Genomic DNA, 25,435 nt, shown 5'->3' on the forward strand with positions numbered 1-25,435 from the left:
CGTTCTATTGAATATACGAGTTATGCATAAATTAACTATAGGATAAAGACATTTGAACTTAACGAATTATTATAAAAATTAAGAATTAACAGTATTTGTTTACATTATGCAGAAGTATATTTCGACAATATTTCTGACGATTTAAGATTTCATCGAGTAAGAGCGAACGATAATAATATGTTTTTCATTTATAGCTGAGCAGATTTGAATGTTTGAATTTATATACGAAATAAATTATTGAAATAACACTTCACATCATCTTTCCCATTATATCTTACTGGAACTAAATAAAAATTCAGAAATAATACATTAAGCTTGTTTATAAATTTATAATATGTATTAATTCATTTAATACACATTGTTGTTATTATTATTACTAGTACTTATTAATGATTACAATAATTTTTATAACTATATTCGATAAGTATTTACTTCGTTAAATTGAAAATAAACAAGAGTAGAAAAGGTATTTCAATAGAAAGTTTAATGAAAAAATTATCGTTAAAATCTTCGTTATAATTAATTTTTATCGCTTAGTTTAATCATCTTTATTCATTATTATTCAATGGAATATAAAATAAAATAAAATAAATAACTTTTGTAAGTGTATATATATATATATATATATATATATATATATATATATATATATTTACAGAAATTTATTGTTCTTTTTTCTATCTATTTTCTCTTTATTGTTCACTTTTCTATCATTTTATGTCTCATATTTTATTTCATCTTGTAGCGATTCGAATTCTCAGTTACACCGTGTTGCATTATTAAACGTGAATATATTACGTACATTAACTACATATATATATATATATATATATATATATATATATATAAATAAATAAATATATATACACACAGACACGCGCGCGTTTATGCGATACTTGCTGTGCACACTATTGCTTTTGGAGGTTATGGGAACTCGGTCCTTCTCTTTTCCGACTTTTGAATAAACACTGTAATTACTATCACGGTGACACGGTACTTGAGCGGCATAGAGGAGGGGCAGGCCGTATACACGAAAATTATATGTTTAACCGCGCGTTGCGGCTACAGCGCGAATCCGTAACGTCCTAAAGTATGTTTGTATGCTGTTTCGATAAAGGAAATTCCAATGTTGTTGGCCCTTTTATTATCTTATTACGCATACGTAAGCGTAGTATCGCAAACATTGATTGTCCACTGTTGCTTTAACTCCCCTTTTTCTGAACCCTTTTTGCTGTCTTGTTTCGTTTTTACAATTATTCCATTTAACATTGCGATATCTAAGTATAAAATTACACGGTCAAGTTCTGTGGCTTGGATTTTATTGCTTACGTGCTTTGTTTACTTATTGAATTTGGAGATCCAAAGTAATGAAATATGTCGAGGATTTCAATTCGTTTATCGACGAAGCGCCTAAGTAGGAAACGTCGTGATCTCGCAAATCAAAGCATCTCTATAAATCCTATTTATATTGAATTCGAGCATCTGATTAATGACAAAAGTATTAAAAACTATAATTATGATATTTACGAGGATTTTTATTCTAAATAAAATTAAATTGCATTAAAAATTAAATGCTTAAAAAATCTTTGTCACGTGTTTCACGTCCCCTTTGAAAAGTGCCTCCTGTGATTATTTAAGCGTATGTATTTATATTTCTAATTAATATTATGAATAGGTATCGAAATTTATTTATAATACTTAAATATTTGATTCTAATTAATGTCAAGTAATGTGTTATCGAATTAGACGAATTGTAAAAATTATTTGCCATTAAATTTGAAATAACAAATTTTCCCATACTGACACTTTTCAAAATGCTCTAAAATCGCACATTAGCCATTAATTGACTATTAAGCGAAATTATCGTATAAATTCGTTGCCGTACCTACAATATGTCGACTCATAATCTAAGTTTCAATTGCTCAACGTACACGCGATTAAGACTTTCAATACGCCATTCTTTTCTACAAATAAATTAGCAGGCTACGTATACGTACACTTGCGCGCGCGCGCGCGCGATATTTTTAGAGAGAAAAAATACCTATGTCCGCATGAAAAATCTTTCTTATCTTGGTATATCTATGGTTAGCGGATAATCGGAGTGGGAAGGGGAGGTTATTGGCCTGTCACCTTGACTAATGGCCTCGTATTTCGCGCGTCATTTACGTAGTCGTAGTCGTAGAGCTAGGAAAGGAGTCGGTTGCATTTTTCTCGTCTCCAGTATGTGCGTGCGTGTGCGTGTGCGTGTGCGTGGGTGTGCGCAGGTTATGTAAACGTGGCAACGAGCGATTAGTCATTGGCGGGGGTTGACTGCGGAAATTAAGCGCTGTGATGATTTTCCGCGAAGCACGGGACACGTCGCAGAATTAGATGGGTCGAGCCGATAAGGCAACCGAGTTCGGATTTACCGGAGCCGAACAGGGTGGTGCACATTGTCGAGGTCCGCATCAGTCTTGTCTCGACAAATGTTTATTGACTCGATTGGAATCGATCCCAACTCGGACGTCTAACTACAATTACCGGTAACGTGTGAAATATATTTTCCAGCCGAGGATGGGAAGTACCGATATTATACGCGATATTACCGATGACTATTACTGCTGAGGAAACAACTGAAAATCCGATATCTATTGAAGCATTATTAGTCTATTGTTTAATATAATGTACGATAGTCTGCTCGGGTGCTTAGAAATCGTGAGAAAAATTAAGCTTCCATAGTCTGGCGAAGTATAATTTATTCACACCTCTGATTATATCAAATAATAATAATAACAGCAACAACAACAACAACAACAACAACAACAACAACAGTAATAAATGATAATTTAATTGTGTGGTGATATATATGACTGGAGGATAAAGTTTGTCAATAGGTATTAACGTTCGTAAAATTACGTTTCTTTGGAAAAAAATCAAAGTCAAAATAAAAACAGCAGAAAAGGAAAGAAGGAGAAAGAATAAGAAAGAAGTAAAAACGTTATAGCACAAGAAATGGTATCTCCCTTAATGCTAAATATCTATCAATAATACGTGTCAGGATTGTTTGTTAGCATTGGAAAGATCGAGATAGGGTAGGGAACAGGTTGATAAACTAACTGATAACAGAGACCTCGAGTGCTCCAACAGCTCGAAAAATGATTAAAAAAATAGTCGAGAGCCGAGAAAACTACAAGCTGTGTCGTCGAGGAGCCGAGCTTTCGATTCTCCGAAAGCGGCGCAATAATAATCACTCTACGCATCACCCGAACAAGACGAACTTTTTCTCGAAGCGGAGCACGTAGCTTCTCGCATAAAGTAATATAACTCCGGGCGCGATAGGATCCACAAAGCCCAATAAAGTGAAAGCCGCGCGAGTGCGGTGTGTCCCTCCTGGGCGGCGCAGGTAAACGCAGGGAGAAAAATCGCAGCGAGAGTGCCATAAATACGTGGCTGTCGGTGTGGTGAGTGGGAGCGGCGGGATGATGGCAACGAGGACGAGGAAGAGGGGGAGTCGATTGTGTAGGGGAGCGGATTGGGGTAGCGGTTTTACGAGGCGGGAGGGGTAGACCCCCCCCCCTCTCCCACCCTTCGCCCCTATAGAGGCGGGTGAGAAAAGGCCGAGAGGTTATGTGGGAAAAGGGCGAGGGCGAGAGCGAGGGCGTCGAGGGTCGCGGCTACGTGCAGCCCCGCACGCGCAAAAGGTGGAGGGTGGAAATCAGTGTCCGCAGGCGCATTAAGCATTCATACGTGCGCGTACGGGCGGCTTCGCGTGAGTCGAGAACTCAGTGTGGGAATGTGCCTTTATGCGCGACGTTAATTCGAGGGGTTGGCTGGCTCTTGCTGTCCGCCGCTTGTCTCTGCCCCCCCCCCATCAATGCGGCCACCTTCCCGCGCACACGTACAAGCTCCGATGGAATGCCATTCTCAGTGGCAAGGGTGTGGTGGTACCGAGAGATTGCTACCGGACGGGTGGCGGTCAAAGGGGGAGGGTGAAGCGCGTTGAGAGGGGGGTAGGGGATGGAGGACAAGAAGCATGGGAGTCCAATGTTTTTGGTCGGGCTGGAGCGAGGACCATTGACGCTCGTCGTCGATAGCGTGACCTTAAAACGAGCTGCAAATATGCGTTCCCAGGTCTTCCTTTAACGCGAATTCCGAACTGCTCGTCTAAATGTTTATTCGCACGATATTGCGATATTTGGTTTGGATGGAAATTGGAGAAAGTCCAATGCTTAATGCTTGACTTTTATTCGACGCGACCGTTCGTGATGCAACTAGCGCGTTCGACGATTAATACGAGATTGTCTCTTACCGGTCCTGTAACCTCTAGAGTGACGTCGATTTTGCTAAATATTTCTGAAAAACTTCTAGCGACTCGACACTTTATCCTTCTTCGTCTTGCTGATTTATGATTATGCAACTTTACTCTATCTTCGCCTAATATACTTTCACGATCGATCGTATTAGGTTGTGTATAAATTGACGTGTAAATCGTGATTTACAGATAATGACGATATAATGATGAAAAGAATTTTTTATCGAGACACTGGTTGATAATTAACTATATTTATTGATATTTTATTTGACGATAATCGAGCCTACGGCCCATTAATAAGCCTATAGTAGCGTTAAAAATACGGATAATTATTATTGACAAAAACGCATAAATAAGACATATATATATATAAATTTATATTCTGTATCGCTTGTCGTTAATAATAATTTTTAGGCGTGAATTTAATTGATAATCATCCCGGCAATAATTGTGAAACCGATGCTTATTTTATATAACTTTTAAAAAAATAGTATTTTTCGTCTTCGCATCGATAATTTTCAAACATCAGAAAACTCGCAAAACCCACACTTCACTAACTCTGTGCATAAAGAAGCAAATGGCTGGTTAAATCGAAAGTCACGATATGATTGTAAAACCGAAACATCGACAAGAAGGAATTTACTAGGCTAACTGTAAATTTACAATGCACCGTCATCGCGAGCCTAAGTAAATAGAGCATGTAGTTTAATTTTGCTAAAACAGTATTATTATGGATTAGACGAATTGGAGTAAAAAGGCGATTAAGAAATCGGAGGCACATGGCGATCGATAGATCACCGATAGTTCATCGGGACGATACTCTCGACTGATCAAAGCCTTTAACTCCATTTATTTAAACTAACGAGATGGCTAGATTAAATTTAACTGAAAAACAACTCGTCAATAATATATTGTCCAATTTATAGACGAGGTCAATTTTTTTTTTTTTTTATCGATTAGTCGCGCAATTAATTAATTAATTAATAACAATGAATAAGTTTTATATTCATCGAAAATACGTTGAAATAACCGAGGATCGTATCAACGTTGCAACCAACATTAAGCATAGATTTAATGAAATTATTTATAATTCTAATGGAAAAAGCATAAACAAATAAACTAAGCCTCAAAATTTTTTTATTAACAATATATTTTTGAATGATATTCATTCGTGGTGTTTCTCCATTTTCTTGCTATACTAATCATTATTCAATTTAATTAATTATTTTAAATAATTCGATATCAATATTATTATTATTGTTGTTGCTGTTGCTGTTGCTGTTGCTGTTGCTGCTGTTGTTGTTATTGTTGTTGCTGTTGTTGTTGGAAATGCAGCTTCATAATATTACCAAATACTGGGCTTACGTATGTAAATTTATTATCTTAATAAACAATGCAGTGGAGGAAATTTTAAACGAAATAATCGAGTTAGACGCGCTATCGAAGATTTCTTCTAAAAAATTTGCTTCCAGCTGTAACATTATGTAGTTTTGCCAACTAGAGAATGATAATGTAGTCCAAAAGTATATATCTTCTATTAGGTGGCATTGAATGGATATCAAAGTTTCGATTATCCTAGCTTTCTATTATTCGAAACAGCAAGTCAGTAAATAACAATCCAAATTTGAGAAAGAAAAAGTTTCCGATTACACGGACCCCTAGGCCACTTATTAGTAACAACTCAATGCAGTCAATGATCGTAATAAGATTCACCCGCAAGCGCTCCCCCCCCCCCCCCCCCCCCCCCCCCCCCCCCCCCCCCCCCCCCCCCCCCCCCCCCCCCCTCGCCCCATTCACCCTCGCAGCACTTGCGTTCCTTCTCTTCCGCACTTGGCCCCGCGTTTTATGCACTCAGGGCCGTTTTACTTTACTTTTAATAAAGACGGGGGGTTCTCACGCGACCCCCGCGACACTCGAGGTGCCTAATGTGCGCGTTCCGCTCCTGTAATAGTCGATCGCGATAAATGTAGAGTTGCGTGTTAACTATGATAATGCCCAAAGACATACGTTGTGCGCTGCTTCCTCATTGTTTACTTTTGCTTTCTACGTGACACGATCGTATCGGCCTCCGCATCTTTACGCATCGCGAACTTTCCACCGTTTTTTCTTTTGAAAGCTACTTGTGCATCAAATGGCGAACACATATCGCTGGTTACAAATCTGACTTGGGAATCTTGGGAGTCCTCCACATTTATATTTGCCTCACCTATGCAACGGGAGCCTCTTATTGTTATTGTTTGGTTATCGTTTCTGTTACAGTTTCGATGAGGGTAGTTTATGACGCGAAACGCACGAGTTCCGCGTCTGTTCGATGCTTCCTTTGCCTTCATATTTCTCTACTTTTTATTTACATGTATTGGGCACAACAACGATAATATTTTCACTAATCCTCATTCGATAATATACATACAATTAAGAAAATTATTTTCTTTTGAATGAATGTTTGCTTTAATCATCAAATACCTTATTAAATATGAATAATTACTCGTGTGCGAATATAATATCATACTAGTCAACATGGCATAATCATACTAGGCAACTAGCAACAAATTTTAATTATTCGATAAAATCATGATGTTCGCTTAATTTTTAAATAAGATATTTTACACATCGTCAAGATTATTTAAATTAAAATATGCAATATTCATGAGATCGATAGCATGCACAGGATGTGGTAAGATTTTTTTATTATCACTTTGATATTACAGCGTGAAACCTTAATTAATCAATAATGATTAATTTTGTTTTCATTTTTATTGCTTTTAATTGCCCTATTATCAGGAAATTATGTGCCTGCAATTGAAAAAACAATGTTGCACCGAATGTCATCTAATTTTTAATTAAAAGTATTTATTCACCGTAATGAAAATAACGTAGGATCTCTCTCGATACGTAAAAATCCTGATAACGATTTCTAATAGAACTGATTTCTAATAACGAGTACAAAATAAATATGAATAAATAAATGATGAGGTCCTGTGGATTGTCCGAGAAATGCGTAATAAAAATCAAGGAGCATGAAAAATGATTGGCAATGAAAACAAACGAGGACGACATTTTCTCATCAAAGCGGCCTTCGTTATCGCCAATGAAATCGTCGATGACTACACAGTCGTATCGATTGTCCCTCTCCCGGTTAAAACTAATTAAATAGCCTCGCGTGTTCCCGTTTCCTCTCCTCTCTCTCTCTCTCACACACACACACACACACACACACACACACACACACACACACGACTCTCCCTCCTCACCCTCCTCAAACGCCACCATCTCCTCCACCTTCTCCGCGACGCTCGACTAACGAAAACCGGTAAAATGACGAACAAAATAGCCAGGGAGACGGATGGAATCGGGGACACAAAGGGAGCCGTCCCGCCTACATGGATAATTCAGGTGGCGGGCAGACAAAATATGGCAGAGAGCTGATAAATCGATTGGCGCGTCAAGTGCCAATCGCGCGAGCACCTGTCATTAGCGCGAGCAGCGCACATGTCGCGAGCAGCCTGGCGTCCGGCGATTTTTCTGTTTTCACGCTTCTGCCTTACGACCGTCTTCGCAGCGCACGGACTAACGAGTAATCCTTGCCCGTTAATTAATCGAGGTAATGAGGGAGTTTGCCAGCAGCGCTAGCAATTTTCAATCTTATTGTTACTGCTTGACGAGCGCGATCCTTCATCGTACTTTATGATTCCCGATTGGATTGCTATAGCGCGCGCGTGGGAATCACGTTCAATGGAATAATTGTTATTTTAATATAAGTGGATGGTGGGTCTCGTTAACTTTGATTTATTAATGTGACTGGATGTGGTTTTCTTTGTTGCAGGTCGGAAAGTGATAGAAAAATGTTGAACCCTGAAACGAGTTGCTACTCTGAATCCATACGGTCATGGTGAGTTTTTACACTTCTTCGTTCGATTGTTTGCTTATCAAATGACGCTATTATTATTTTATTTTTTCATCATTTTTTTTTTTTCATTTACAATACTAACATAGCGCTGAATGTATAAGAAAACATATATGTCTGTTGAGTGACACAGCACACGCCTAAGTCTAACAAATCCGAATTAATATAATATTGGAAATATCAATTTTTATAGGCAATTTTTAATCAAAACAACGTATAATATTTTCATACTTAACAAGTACATGTATTAATATGCGTAAGAGAATAATACATTTTTACGTATATGTATAATATAATTGTGTGCTGACGATGTTCAATGTAATGATAAAATAGTATCAGATAGTCATACAATGTTTTTCGCTATAAAATTTTTAATTTTTTTACCATAATAATTATATAAATACATAATATTAATGTTGTATATATCAAAGTATTAATACAGTGATTAAAATTGTGTTAATAGTGCATAAAAATATAAATTATTTATTTATTCACTATCGATTCAACAAGAGAAAAAAAAACGCACCAAGTTCAACATAAAAGCATTAATATTATATATTTACTTTTATAATGATAAATGGCATTTGGCGGATAAAGCAAAACATTATCAAATAGTTCACTTGGAGCTTTATAGAAATAATTAAAATTAGAATAAAATGAAGCAAACAAATCTATTCTTCGACTACAAATGAAACGCCAACAAAAGCTGTCGATATCCTATTGCCTTTCTGTCAATTGACTTTCGTCCTCGATTCCACCCTCACATAAAAAAAAAATCATAAAGGCGAATGGAATAAGTGTAGCGCAGAAGGGTTCCTATCGAAAGCCTAGCGAGGGATAAAAATAAAAATAATTATTGAAATGGCGTTAATTAAGAGACCCTGACATTCCTGACCTAATACATCCGCATGGAAACTCGAGCAAGGACGTGGCTCGTGCTCTTGGATTCCTGAAAAGCCTCGCTATGACAAGGATTATGAAGGAAAAAATCGAGCATAATAAGGCACATGAGAAGGTAAACGAGTGCGCTAGGGCTAGGAAAATATGCAGGAGTTCATTAGTTTAACAGGTCCTCGTTAGTTTGCGTCGAGTGGCATAACGCCGTCTCGCATGAATCTTTGATGTTTGTGAAAATCTACTTTATCTGATTTAGATTGTTTTTTTTTCTTTTTTATTTTGTACTTTATACTTTAACATGCTTTGACGCTTTGGACACGCGTGAAGTTCTTAATAGGTGAAAGGCTTACGGCCTTCAAGTGATTTAGCAACAATTTATTTCTTAAATTATTTATCCTAATATATTTCCAAATATTTGCTCTACTTATAAACATATAATTTAATAGTTTAAGCACTTGAAATTTCATTCATCACCCGTTGTTATGGTAATGTACATTCAGAATACGTTATTAAAGTTTCAAAAGAATGTTGTTTACCGTATATAATAATAATGCGGATTTTAATCGTAGGAGAAAAAGAAAATTTATCGAGAAAATAAAGGAGAAAAGAGAAATTAATACGACATATAGCATGACTCTTCATTTCTTAGATTAATTATAACGTTAACTTTTTATTAGGATATGTCAAAGATTTCATAATAATCTGACTTTTGTTTGCTTAAATACTTTTTCATAAGCAATATCGATAATTCTTGGATAATCATTATTTTTTAACACTGTCATGATCAGTTAACATGCATTACTTTTCATATAAATTATCAAAGCCACAAAGTTTAAACAAAGTATAATAATTCATAAATAATAATACTATTGATTGAATAGGCGCTTATTTTTATTATCATATTGTAATGAAAAATGAATCATAAGATCAGTGTTGCGTATTAGACGGGTGATGATTACATATCTCATACCATTGTTATAAACATTATTTCATAACTTGCGTTATAAAAAATTCCCTACTAGTGTGTAAAACATATGTATGAATAATTATGTTCATTATCTGTTGGATTTAATGAGTGCATCGTCCACTTTCCTGATCCTATAAAAGATAGTTTTATGTTATATGGATTACTAACCAAATTCTCATATCAATTAAAAATATAAAATAATCATTAATTGCTTTAATTAATTAATTTCAATATTTCAATTTAACCATAATAAAAATTTAATATTAGATAAACAATGATTTTGAAATCGTTAAAATTACCATAAATATACCTTATGCTATATTTGCCATATATTATATTAAATTATCAAAACGAAATATTATAGATGTTTATCGAAACAGTAGTGCACTTTAAAATTACATTAATTAATAATACATTACAAATTAATAATAAAACTTAGGTAAATTAAGATCATTTGTCGTAAATGGCATCAAAATTTGTGGATTTAAGCGGAATCATTAAAAAAAAAAATAGATTAATATTTCATTAAAAAAGTATAATGCCGCATGAAAAGTATAAATTCATCAATCGAGTAGTGAAATAAGTAGTGAATTTTTCTACAAAACCTTAGGTCTTTTTCTTATATATAAGAAAAACTTTCTCTACGTACAATCTCTACACACTTATCGTGTCCCAAGACATAAAATTCCTGATTTCTAGTCAAGGTTTCTTCACTTATATATCGCAGCCGAAAAAAACGAGTGCATCGCCTCGTCCTTTTCCCACTTTATCCCTCCTATCATCGTCATCATTGGCTTCCTCGACCGCAGCGTTATAAATTGCCAAGCTGTAACACCTTTGACACACTACTCGTGGTTGAAGGCTCGAAAAAACGAGAAGGTATATGAAAGAGAGAGAGAGAGAGAGAGAGAGAGAGAGAGAGAGAGAGAGTGGTGGAGGGGGGAGGGGGAGGCCACTTGATTCTCTCGGCATCTCGGCACTCTGGTTTAATAATAAAAAAATGTCGCATTGTCATTTGGAGTGTCGCGCGAGAGCTCGAGGGTGGATTTTATGTGGAGCGCGGTGTGTGAGACCAGGCGCGTGTGCACCGAGCGGCGCGCGCTTTTCAGCCTAAAGGAGGAGCGGCTTTCATGCGCTCCAAGTGACCCAGTCCTTCTTCTCTTATCACTTTCATTGTCTTCTTCCACCTACATCTTTTTATCTTCCCTTGCGCATCCTCTCTCTCTCTCTCTCTCTCTCTCTCTCTCTTTCAAATTTGTATTTTTTTCTTTTATTCGAGCGCTAGATCTTTTTTTGTAAGGCCTGCTTCATTCGATGTATACCGAGAGTGTATGAGTCGCTTGTAATTTGCATTGGCCTACGTTGCTTTCAAATCATATATTCTTTATTATTGTATGATGCAATTATTGGAGGGAAATAACAATATATATGTAATAGGAATTACACAAAATTGAATTTTGCATTTAGGATTTTTAGTCGTTTATTTTTATTAAACTAAATGAAAATACGAAATGTTAATGTACAACTCTCGGCTAACATCTCATAATTAATAAATAGCGTGTTTAGCATGATAACTTATTTTTATTCCTATTATAATTATATTCATAGCGTTCGTTTATTTAAAAAATAGTTTATTAGAAGGTTTAGTTGAAAAAAAAAAAAAAAACTTTTTATATAAATTATGATGTTTACGATAATTATAATGCATTAAAATTTAATGAAAATACGTTATAAATGACGTACAGTCTTCTGAATAGAAGCACAGTGTGCAAGTAGTAATAGGATACTCTTGTCAGGCTAATATTTTTTATTCGATAATACTTAAGCCGAGTATCCATCGTCTGAACTTGGAATTTTAATAATTCTTGTTTAAATTACTCGGGAGCCTCGCGTGCATCATATTCAGTCGGTAAATTGCTCCTCCGAAGCAGCCTTTCTAAACGAGATACTTATGGCTTCGGAAAATTGTTTCAAAATGTGAAATAAAGAGTCACCGTTTAAGCAAAAGATAAACTGTATTGAGCAGATTGAGAGAGAAGAAAAAAAGATTTTATAACTACCTTAAATCGGGAGTTTGTTTCAGAAAATAAAGCATGCGAACGTTATGAATATTACGAGTGAAATTCTGAAAATCCAACCAACCAATCGACCAACACCAGCGTATTACATAATTTACATTACTTCCCATCGTTTGATTATCAAACAATCTCCTACAAAAGATTGTATAATATATTAAATAACATTTTTATTCAATACATTATAAATAATAAGACTAATGATTATATTAACCTTGGAGTATACTCACTTGCTTACCAATTATACGAATGACAATCGCTTTCTCTTATCACACATTAAACACGAAATTAGTAATCATATTTTTATGGCTGAACACCACCTTCCCATACACCTCATTCCATTTTCCTCTCACTGTTTTCATCCATAACTTCTCCCCTTATTTCGCCTCTCTCTTCTTCCCTCCGCCTTGAATTTTTCCTCTCATTTAGCTCCTTCCTCTCTTGCTTGGCTTTACACTCGCAGCGGGTAATTTATTGCCGTTCCTTCCCGCTCGCCACCTACATAGCAGCAGCAACTCTACGTTCTCTCTCTCTCTCTCTCTCTCTCTCTCTCTCTCTCTCTCTCTATTTCATGGTTTTATAACCCCTTTGCCAGTACACGAGGCGGTTCACATTTTTACGCCTCGCGCGAACACTTCGCTGAAATTTTCACTCGCACTTTGTTCTGATGTGTCCGTACTAAGAATTTTCAAAATTATACTTCTATCAGTCTCGTGTTATAAGACAACATTTCTATTTAATTACATGTGAAGTGACGAATTTAATTTTAACCCGATACCTACGAAAAACTTTGATTTTTTAATTATCAGTCATGTTTTATGATAAAAACGTCGTATAATAATCAATATCGTCATAGTGTTATTAGTATTGTTATTAAAAATTGTACGTAAATAATTAAATGCGGAATAACTATTTCATGATTAACTTCATAAATAATTAAACAACTAATTAACTGAAATAGCCCGAAAGTGCGAGCACGCACGTACGTAAATTATTTATTCGCTTTCGAATATCGTACAGTTTTGAGAATTTAATTTAAAAAAAATATATTAACCTTAGAATCTTTATGATTTTATTTATAATTAATAAAGCCCTTTCTAATGGATCCAAAATATATTAAAATTCTTCTATTCAATGCCAGTGTGCTATTAATTGTAATTAAAATAGATTCTGTACAGTTTGCGCACGATTTTAATGCATAAATCTTTGAATGCGCATAACCTTAAATACGCAGATGCGATAAAATAAAATTTTTAAACTGAAACGGGGGTTAAGCTATCGAGGATCGTAAAATAAATATCTTATTTCTAAATAAATCCCGTGCCAAATGATATTTTCGAAAATCATTACAACACATTCACTGCATAAACAAAGTGCGTGAAAAATCAGATAATTTTTTTTTCTGAAATCTGAAATCGTCATTGTTTGAAAAAAAAAAAAAAAAAAAAAAAAAAACAATATAAAATCAAAGAAAGACAAATTATTCGTAGCTCCCATGTCCGTACGCATCACGGAACGTGATTACAGTCTTTATCAGATGTCACTCCGGTCGAACTGTCGGTGACGTCATCTACCTGCCCACCCACCCATCCGCTCGTTTGCCATCACGTGACGTAGTTGCAGGAAACTTGATTTACTTCCGCTTACCATCCTCCCCTTCTCGCCAACATTTTATGCTATTTTCTATGCTGCATTCAAGCTTTAGGAAGCGGCTCCCGACATCGCAAGTGACAACGATTTCGGCAAAACATTCAACATTATCGCTATACTAATGATTACAAATTTCATTCCCAATATCAATATTTACTTTAATGTAATTTCAAAATACTAATACTCACTGGAATTGATAATTTTCTATAAATCACACTATCAGCGATATTTTAATATTATATTAATGTGAAATTAATGTTAATACTGCTTGAAAATCAATGTAGACTATTTTGCAATATTTTTATTGTTATAATATTATTATCAACCTTTTTTAAATATAACTTTTCTTCTCTTAAACTCATATTGAAAATCATGTAAATGAGAGTGAAAAAAAAATCTATGTTATCATTAAAATAGTCTGAAGAAGAGAATGACAATAGTTTTGAGAGTGAAAAATTCTTCGTCTCTCTTTCATTTTCACGTACAAAACTTTCAACTTTTTTCAGCCACGAAAAATTCATCTATAATTCGATGTACTATCAATGCTATATCCATAATCACTTACGATAGAACGTAAAATTTTCGACGAAAATCGTAGCACGTCCGGCCCCTTTTTTCCCAGGGCGAGGCCAGGTTTTCCTAGCTCAAGTAGGATTATGTTTAACAAAACGCGAATATTTCGATGGGCCGAGAGAAGCGTAAGTGCCGAGAAGGAAGACGAAAGGCGCCGCTGCCGCCGCCGCCGAGCACGGCGGGAGAGGACGAAAGAAAACAGGACGCTGGCTCGCGTGTCGCAGGCACCCCGAGGACCGTTTTCACGAGCTGATCTTAATGCTTACCGACATCTTACATCTTCTCGGTTTCGGATGCCGGCCAAGCGCCACATCAGAGAGCCAAGCCGAACGTCCGGTTTGACAAGGCGGCACGTGGATGTGCGGGTACGATAGTCGAGGGGAGAGGGGTAAGAGACAAAGGTGAAGACAATCGGCTGCTCTGCTTTTCTCCAACGATCGAGTATCGAGAGGAGAAAGATATTTCTCCGGTTTAGCCGATTCCTTCAAGACTGCTAAATCATTTTTATTATGAGGCATTTTCGTATTAGGCCATAACGAGGCATTGATCTGTCCAGTGATTAAAGCTTTTGTGACTTTGTGATTTAGCTCTTGATCGATATGTTAGATACAGAGGATAATTTGGATAAAGCTGGATTGTAAGTGGAAATCGTAATGGAAAAAAAAAAAAAAAAAAAAAAAAAAAAAAAAAAATAAATAAATAAATAAATAAATTACATTCGGTTGAAAGAAATAATCGAAAAAATTTTATTGCTTACTTTTGTTATTTAAAAGAGGGTTAAAAAAAAAAATATTTGTAAAATATTTTTAGATTATTTTCCACTTATTTTTGTATATTTTTCGCGCAATCCTTCATTAATACTATCAATATTAGGGAATATAATTATAAGACTAAATCTTATACGTGAAAATTTGTAAGTATTAATTGTAAAAAGACACTAGCGTGATAAGTGAGAATGAGATTTCATTTTCGTAATTATCTTAACTACAATATAATAAAATCAAAATAAGTATTAACGCGTATTTTTGTAATGTTAGCTGTAGAAATTGGACGTTACACTCCTACATCCACTATGCTCGATATATCCAATGGATTTGCAAATAATGTTGAATGTTGTTAAAGTAAAGTATAAGCCTGGTGATGATGAGAATATTCGATTGAATTTCTTAAAATTATAAATATTTTTGTTCAGTATTTCATAGAATGATGAGACATGCAGGAATATAAAAAGTCACTATAAAAAGTTTTTTTTTGTTAACCTTTTATCTTTTGCATTCAATTGCTAAACGTCGAAATGTAGACAAATTCATCGTGAATCGTAATTTTTTATGATTGTTGCATTAAACCGGTCGGTGACTTATATAAATATATTGCAATATGTGAATATTCTTCGTGAAATTGAAGAGAAAAAAATCACGTCAATGACGTACGTGAAAGCCTCGTTACCTCATGTTACGCCACTATAAAATTATAAAAATGCTGAATAATGGTGGGACGTTGAGCGTATGTCGTCGTTGCTGAAAATCACGCCAATAAAGATCGAGTCGAGATGTAGGAAAACGCTCTCAAAGTGCGAGAGAGGTAATATCAATGGTTTCGAGGGGACGAAACTCAGGGTCGATGAAAGATAGAGCTTGAGTGCAAGGGTGGGGGAAGAGAGATGACCAGCGATTAGATGTAACGTGACCTCCTCCATCTCCTCCGTCGTCTTTCCTTTGCCACCGTCAAAGCTTGGAGGATATATGGGAGGAGGGTCCACCGAAAGCCGGAAAATTCATTGGGTTACTTGAGTGAGTTACTCACGCATCGCTCGGCACTCGGAGGAAGGAAGTCGTTGCTAGTCGCGTCGTCGTAGTTCTCGGCCTCTTCTCCCTACGTGCCCGCTCATGCTTTTCCCTTCGCGGCGATAATTTTCCTGTTCTCTTTCCTGCTCCCTCGCTTTGATAATTAATCGTTCACGGTGATTTTGTGCGATTGTGCCTTGTAGTTTCTCGGATTAGCGGACCCTCAGCGATGTCGGCACTCAAATGTCAATAAAGCTCCCACAGGAGGATATTTGGTTCGTTTCATTTAATTTCCCTGCTTTGTTTCTTTTCTATAGATTAGGGATACTTTTGTTTAGATTTCATTGGTTGATCGGTTTCAAGATAAACGAGTGCGTTTCACTTATTGCGAGATACGGAGAAGCTGTGCGATCAAGTGCGTAGGGGCAACGTGCGCGCGCCTCCTTGTGACAGACAATTTAACATCCAACTCGTAAATTAGCAACGTACTCTATTTAAAAATTTACTATTATTCATTAATTAATTTTGTCATAATTTAAGTAACGTTATTTTAATTTTTTTATTTTCACAATTTATCACTTTCTTTATGATATTGATTATTCATTTCGTACCAAAATCAAATATTTAGAATAGTGAATATTTAGGGCATTGAACGCAATTATAATGTAGCTCCTACAGTCCAATTTATCAAATATATATACAATTTATCAAAATATTAAATAAAAGCCTATAAAATTTTACTTATTACTATCGTTACGAATAAAATATGTTCCGTCCCAAAGATGGATATGTATCGTTAAATTCAAAAACCATTTTATTATTATTCCAGAAAAAAAGTGACAAAAAAGTAGTCGAAAATAAAATCTCGTACAGATTTTTATAGCTTTATGAACCTTTCATAGTTCCGCATTAAGATTTTTTCCCAGAAAAATCAATTCCGCAATAAAAAATGAAACGAGAGAAAAAAAAGAAAAAGAGATAGATAGATAGATAGATAGATAGATAGATAGAGAGAGAGAGAGAGAGAGAGAATAGAAAGATAAAAAGTCCCTTTTGGTGTACACGGGCAGAGGTAGCAACCCTTTCAACCCTTTACTCGTTTTACGACGTAATGACCGCTGCCGAGTGTTCTCATCCCTTTTTCTCCCCCGTCGGAGACTGTCGTTTCCGTAAAACTCTGTTACGAGATTTTAATTGAGCCTCGTTCTCTCGCAGTCGCGATTTCGATTTTGTTCTCCGGCTCCTGGGCGCGACTTTGGCGTCGAGCTGCAGACAATGGGGGGATTCTGACGCGCAATACAGTCACACAGTAAGAGAGAGAGAGAGAGAGAGAGAGAGAGAGAGAGAGAGAATGATAATGCGAGCTTGTGAACGAGCGAGAGTCAGCAATAATGGGAGGGACGGAGAGAGAGAATGAGGGGGGGGAGGCGAGGACGAGAGGCGGGAAAGCACAGGGAGAGACAGAGAGTATATAAACCAGCGCTTAGCCGTTAAACGGTCAAATAAATAACCCTCCAAGAGGAGAGTTTCCTGAGCCTCGGAGACGGGGAGCGTGCGAGGGCTGCGCCACGCCTGGTCGCGCAGGCTCTCTATCAACTAAAAGCAAAAAGGAAGACGAAGATTCGCGCTAGTAGATAGAGCCGTGGGTATGATGCCCGGAAAAATTAAAATCTCATGTAGAATTGCCTATTTGTAATGTCATAGCTTGCAATTTATAGTTTCTGAGAATTTCGTCAACATTTACCGAAAGCACAATTAGACTCAACTCGGTACTTTACAACATTTCATTGTACTTGAAAATTTCTTATTGTATATATATATATATATTACATGTTATCACTGTTGTGTCACGTATAAATACAAAAAATTACTTTCCTAAGTTATATATGCTATAAAATATAATATTAATAATAATAATTTCAAATTCAGTAGAGACAACATTATAAATTTATAATGTAATATATTATATCTGCTGAATGTATCAAAAGATATGATAATTTGATTAATTACTGAATAATTATCGCTTATAAAAATAATTAACTCATTTTATTATCTAAGTTATTTCCAGATAATAATGTACATTTGTTTTTGATTGAAGATTAGAAAAATGTATATTGTCGATTAAACTGAAATTATTTAAGCGAATGCAACATACGTTGTATCCCGCCATTTGGGCAGTATCAGAGATTTTAATTTTTCAAAATACTCTCTACTAACGGACTAACGATGACGCGAAATTGCAATCCAATCTTCTACTAATCCCATGACAAATACCAAAGGTACAATTGTTTTGGTTGTACAAGCTTTAGCAGTGACAATTGAACTGAAACGAAAGCTGCATCGAAGGCACGAAAAAAGTAACGGGAATAAAGTTAGTGAAGGAGAGAAGTGAAGTCTAAGAGGGTGAAAAATGAGATGAGAAACATAATGAAAGAAATCAAATTCTACGCGTCTTGACTGACAGTCGTTCACGTAGTCGTTCACGTGGCTCTGCACATCTATATCATCTCGTACAAAAACGACACAGCTTCCCTAATATTTTGAGTATTGCTGCCCCTTACTTTAAATGGCCGTACTTTAGCAGTGTGCGTTGCTCAAATTTGTCTTACACGTAAAGTGGACCGGGACTGGCCGGGCGGCACAGTCGTCAGACCTGTCCAACATCAATTTCACTCAATGTCGCACATGCGTACGGGTGTGGGACAGTGCCGTAGGCGCGAATTTCGTATTTGAAATTATTCTTAGTGGTGGCTAAGTCGAGCGGAAAATTAAGCCAATTATTTCAGATGTCAGATGGGGCGCGGACTCGTGTCGGCTTACTCGCTCGATTCGACTTGTTGCATTTAAAAAAATATTTTGAGACCACTGTTATGGTGCATAGGGGATCGAATGTATGCTTGGACATCTGGAGTAATGGATGCTGTAGACGTCTACGAGAATGTTTTTTTGGTCGATGAAAACAGTTACGAGCTGCGCGAGAGCGAATTGATTAACGCTGTCATTAATGATAATTAATATAATTGAAATCTTGACTATATTACGAATTAATTTATTAATCATAATTGGCATTTATTTATTTCATTTTTTTATTCAGTATTATTATTAAATTTTTTTAATAAAATGATTCGTAGTTTGTTATCAAAGTAACCGACGAATGCTACTTAGTTTTTATCATTGTGATTGTAGCTATTGGAGCGCTCTTGGCTAACGAGCCTCGCCATGCAATACACCGAATGACTAATAAAATATTTCATTATTAATATAAAGATATATAATAATAGAAGAATTAAAAATACGAATAAAAATATTATTAATGCCGAATGGATACGCTTGTATTTGGACAAAAGTACTAAGGATAAGTTACAATCAGAAAGAGGTTTTGCTGTTTTAAACAAAATTTTATTGGTGCTGGCAAAGTGTCGTTAAACTAAGTACGCATTTTATTTAATGTATTCAGGAAACGTGCAATTTTATGGAAAACCATTGGCTCGACCGGTGATCGTCGATAAAGAATAAGAAAGCAGTTGTGGAAAATGAAATTGCGCAGAAAAAAAGTGCGAATAGTAGAGGGGCATAGTGAGCGAGTGAGTGAGCGAGTGAGTGAGCGAGTGAGTGAGTGAGTGAGTGAGTGAATGAGAGAGAGAGAGAGAGAGAGAGAGAGAGAGAGAGAGAGAGAGTGAGAAAACGAGGGAGCTTGTGAGGTGGGAGGGAGGAGGGGCACAGAGCAATCATTCGTCCGAGTCGCAGTCGTCGCGACAGATTCTGCGAAACGACTTCGGTTTCCAGTTTTTAAAGGCCGCTCGCGCTCGCGTAGCCGAGGATTTGCATAAATTAGGGTTTATCGTTCCGAGAAGCTCGCGGGAATGCATGCACACTTATAGGCTCGCGCATATATACATATACGGCAGGAGGATTTATGCGAATGGTCCGCGCGGGCTTCGAGAGAAATGGCGGGAAGGTCCTTCTTTTAATTAAAAAAAATCATTTCGATTTCACGCGTTTCGAAAATAGCACCACGCGCCTCACCTCCAACCCCATCCCGCCCCTCTCCCATCGTCCACCTACCTCGCCGATATTATTATTCCGACTCTGTCCCTTCGGTCCCATAATTAATGCGCTGCCGCAGCTTTTACAATGCTTTTACCTTTTTACCCTTTCTTTTTTCGGGCGAAACTATGATACGCTTTTTACTCCTCGAGACGACGTCGACTTGTACATTTTTCACCTAGGCTGGTAAAGCAACAATGACGTTGAATCCTATTTATTGGTATTGGTGATGTATATAGATGCAGTGGGCAAGGAATTGCTTGATGCTTGAATTATTTATGGTTACGCTGCTGATAAAATGTGTGCCGTGAGCGTTGAATGAAACTTTCTCAAGACATAAAACATATTTGTGCTGAATACTGCAAATATTGTAAATTGGCAACGCGCTGTTGCGCCCGCATATGTATCCGTGTGATAAAAAGTTTGCTATCCGCGGCTGAAGAATATAGGTGTGCTGCTCGATACGAGTATGCGTTCGAATTTATATAACATAGTAAAGGACATTAAGTCTATGATTTAGTTAACTGCCGCGCCTATATTATCTATCGATAGTTGAAGCCTTTAATCAAGGATAGACATTTCTTGATTGGTTTAGCGTTAAATTTTTAATGAATGGCGCTTTCGACTGTATTCATTGTACTTTAAAAGCACCTTAACGCGCCCTTCAAAGTCTCGACAAAACGAATTGAAAGAATATTTACACATATATGAAATAATTATATCGTAAAATTACAATGCAGTAAATTTCCAGAAAAAAAAATTCAATACTTCAAGATGTGCATTACTTGAAGCGCATGGCATAAATAGCAATTATCAAAAAAATTTACAGACGGCTAATGATCTTACGATAATAACATCAGTAATTTATTCGACGATAATAGGCGACAGAAAATTGTATAATTAATTTTCAATTACACGAACAATAAGAGAGTCATTAAAATTATTATACGATTGAGTTATGCAATATAACAGTATGTTCATTTTGCGCCGGGAAACATACGTTATTAATCGTATGATATACTCGTAAGGTACTTCAAATTTTCCCCAAATAAAAACAACCGACAATGTAGTCAATCGAATGAAATGCGTGAAAAGTGAACGAGTATTTGATTCACTAGAGCTACAAAATAGTTCACCATATGTAGTTAGCTTCGGCATATACGCACACGCGCACACATAGATATAGATATAGAACGTAGACAATATCATACGGGCGAGTGAACGAAGTAAATATGTGACGAATTACAATCGACAATCGAGAAAAGGATTAGACTTCACGGAGATTCCGACGAATGAGGAGCATTATATTGCACATAGCAATTTTATTTACCGGGCTTGTCTGCTTCTCTAGTGCATCCATTTTTCATCCTGCCACTTCATATGGATTTCCCATCTCTCAAAGACGCTATTCCATCATTTTTCTTTCTTTCTTTCTTTCTTTCATTCTTTCTTTTTTTAATATTATATTTACTCTGAATAATACAAGTAAGGATGTTATAATTGATTGATGAATTGGCAAAATAATATGTTGTTGATATAGTAAAAATGAACAACTTGGAAGATTTCTATTTTATAGATTTCTATTTTATTTGACATATATATATATATATATATATATATATATATATATATATATATATATATATATTATATTGATATTGATATTGATATTGATATTGATATTGATATTGATATTGATATTGAATATTGATTTATAAAGATAAACAATAATGAATATTTGCGTTTATATACGATGCTTCAATGATGAACAAACAAACATTTATTAATAACATTCAAAGTTTCGTGTAAAATACATAGCGAAGCTTTAATCAATAGCTACGTCGATAATATCAATATTGTTAATTTTTTAACATCACTGCCTATTGTTTTGGCAAATAAACTGCCAATCGAAGAATTACAAATTTGTGTAGAGTAAGCGTATTTACAGAAAAGTGAAAAGACCTTCTCTTATAAGTGACAGAGTAAAATAAATTTAAATAATCTTCAATTTCCATAATACCAAATCGAATATAAGTATAATAATGATAGTCCCGTACATTATCACTAAAGAAGGTTCACACCATTGGACTTCATTAGGTTATTACAATGGAAAAGTGCTCGCGTCAGATAGCGACAGGGCCCTGAAAAGTAGATAGGAGACTTAACCGAGAAATCCGCTCAAAATCCCGTACTTTCTACCCCTCCCCTATTCCAGATTTTCTGCTGCCCCCCCCTCTCCCCCCGCCACCGCCATCAAAATTCCCCTTCGCCTTCCCGCCCCTCGCTCCGCCACCTTCCTCCCCTGTCCCTTTACCTTTTCTATTCGCGGTGTTGTCACGGGGGCCCGATTCAGGCTTACACCCTTATGCACCGGTAACGCACAACGAACCCGGGGGCAGCTGTGCAAAAAAGAGGAGCAAGCCGGAGACGCCGGGTTCCAGCTGTGCGCGTCGCACCTTTGGCCAGGGGTGAGCCTCTCTCTTCATCTCTGTCGCTGTCTCGCTTCGTCTCTCCTTGCGTTTCTCTCGTTGGGCTCGATGACGATGACGAAGTGGAGAGGCTCGAGAGCGCGTGGCCGTTGGAGGGCGCATGCGCCTCATCGCCCGACATTAGATCCGGTTCATTACGTCGGGCAATCCTAGCGAGAAAAGTTCTCGACACTTGTAGTGGTGATATGGGCGGGAAAGCGATGGATGGATAGAAAAAAAAGAAAAAAGAAAAAAAAGAAGAATATCCGCCCCGTAAGTGTGTGAAATTTCCTTTTTCAGCGAGCGCCAATGTCATTTTGTCCTTTATTCGCGGTGGGCTTTTAGTTGCAGGTGACGCGCGTGGAAATGCGCCAAGCTCGATTTCTCATTGCTTTCGCTTACAGTTTAAGGTAGCTCCAATCGATATTTATAGGATGCCATGTTGATTGATATCGCATACAAAAATGTTTCCAGTCCAAGTAACTTTTGTCGCTAAACACGCAGACAAAGGCTCGTGCGGCCGAAAGCGCACTTTATTACCAACACGCTGAACAAATAAATCATCGATAACATGAGAAAATAGTTTTTACTCTCGCATTTATCCCTACGATTACTTAGATTACTTTGATCGAGCACTGATCTACTTGAATTACAGTTGTTTAATTAGTATTGGTCATCTATCTCTTTGTCAGTGGGCTTCGGTATTATCGGCATAGAAAATATAAGAGGAGCCATCAGTGTGGGAAGTAGTTTCACTTTATAAGGTCTTGAGATAAATTTTTTTCAAATAAACGTTCATTTATATGATCTTGGGGATAGTAATTTTCAACTTTGTTTGCAAAACTAGTTGCCGTTTGTAAAACGCTTGTCTATTATAATTGCCCACAAGAGTTTCGTAAAACCTCCCAGGAAGCTCCTGCACGCGTCACTCTACGCATTAAATATATTATTATCAATGTGTCATTATTATCGGACGCGAAATATAATCGTTACATCGCACGACGCGCAACGGCGACTAATTCATCATCGTTTTCATGAATAACAACAGCACGTTGAGCGACCGGGAAAACCGAGAATCGACCGTTGTGAAAAAGTTCATTCGTCGCGCGCAATTTCTCCGCCTTTAATTGAATCATAAAAGTAGATTTAAATTTTCCAGGACGACGGCACTGCTCGAAACCTGCTCCGGCGCATCCGATCCTCCTCGCCTCGCACAAAACCCGTGACGACACGACACGACACGACACTTGCGCCCGCGAATACATGAATAAATCTACAAACGAGCGCGACTCATGAATAAACGGGAGATTCCTACGGGAGCAAGATTAATGGTTTAATCGACGGGCCAATTGATTTTTCACATTACGCCGTACTCAGCGACGATTCGAAATTCGATAAGAGCGAGCGCTATGCTCTGAATCACAAGGGGCGTGATCCTGGCACTGCTTCTACGAGGCTTTACCAAGGCTTTACCGAGGCTTTACCGAGGCTTTATCGAGGCTTTATCGAGGCTTTACCGAGGCCTTACCGAGACTTTACCGAGGCCACGGCGCCCGGGATATCGCAAGGGGCAGTGGATTTTATGCGCCGGAAGATCAAAGAATTCTAAATAGAGATTGATTTCGAGCGTATTTCGAACGGGGATTCGATGGGCCCGACATGAACATAAGAAGCTAATGCATTGAACGTTGTTATATAAGAAAAAAACGAAAAAAGAAAAAAAATAATAATTACAAGTGGTTAGGGCATCGGTAATATTTATAATTGACGGACGAATTTTATTTTGCACCCGGGCGATTATCCGCAAAGCCATAAAAATAAAAGCCAGGAAAATTTGATGGGCGTTACTGTCGACTGTCGGGGTAGTTGTATACACGCGTATACACACGCATTTAGTTACATAAGAAAACGAGCTGTTCATAATTTTTCGTGTTAGTGCCATATGGCGACATTACGCGCAACAATGATCTGACGTGATATAAACGGAGTTTGCGTAGCTTTCTAAGTCGAAGCGTATATTTTTGTCGTGAAAATTGCTTCGTCTCGCAATGGTAATTAAATTTCGAAATGATTTTTGCGCCCTAATATTGAATTTTAGCGAGTAAATCGATGGATTAATAGGGCTTTAAGCGAGCTCGCGAGCCTATTATCGGGCATTTTCCATGAGCGAGTGACGGATTATCATTGCCATTTCAATTATGGCTGTATAGGACTATCGACGTGGCATTGACCAGTTGACCCGCAGTTACACGACAAATTACGGGGAGCTGAAAAATTCCAGCATTAACAGGTCGTCGATTGTTGACAATATGCTTTTTCATCAATGTTTCATCAAGTGTCTTCGTAGCTTCGGTTGTGTCTTCTCCATGCGTCCTCTCCTCCATGAAACAACAGCTTAAATGCAATGAGATTTGAAGGGGCATTCGGTTAAAGCGACTTTACGGTGACTGTCACACACTTTGTCCGCCACGTCCGTCAACGTTCGCGCTTACGCACTTGGTAAAGCGAACTCGAATTCTAAAGCCGAAGAATCAGGGTCGCCCGAGTCGCGCATCTGACGCGTTTCCGCACGCGCGGCTCTACGCAGGCACGTTCGCGCAGTGGGAGGGTTCGCGCGGGGTGGAAAGGATCGAGGGTAAAGAGCGTGTAACCGCTGGGGGATCAGGGTTGGGCCAACGGACCGTCGGCATACGCTACGAGAGGCGCGGGTTTTGCGCACGCGCTCACCATAAACGGTTCTATAAATATTTTATTGGCTCCGTCTATGGGTTTATTGCGC

At 37.1% G+C, this 25,435-nt stretch overlaps 1 protein-coding gene across 1 annotated transcript in view; it reads left to right on the forward strand.

Annotated features, from left to right (window-relative positions):
* The window catches only part of SoxN (SRY-box transcription factor soxNeuro), a 193,165-nt gene that overhangs the window by 103,418 nt on the left and 64,312 nt on the right, over positions 1-25,435 (forward strand). Inside the window, exon 2 of the mRNA XM_011496016.1 lies at positions 8,115-8,180. Within this exon, the coding sequence (XP_011494318.1) occupies positions 8,115-8,180 (66 nt within the window). The remainder of the gene's footprint in view (positions 1-8,114; positions 8,181-25,435) is intronic.

This window comes from Ceratosolen solmsi, unplaced genomic scaffold, assembly GCF_000503995.2.
Source record: "Ceratosolen solmsi marchali unplaced genomic scaffold, CerSol_1.0 scaffold10, whole genome shotgun sequence".
Classification (NCBI taxonomy): Eukaryota; Metazoa; Arthropoda; class Insecta; order Hymenoptera; family Agaonidae; genus Ceratosolen; species Ceratosolen solmsi.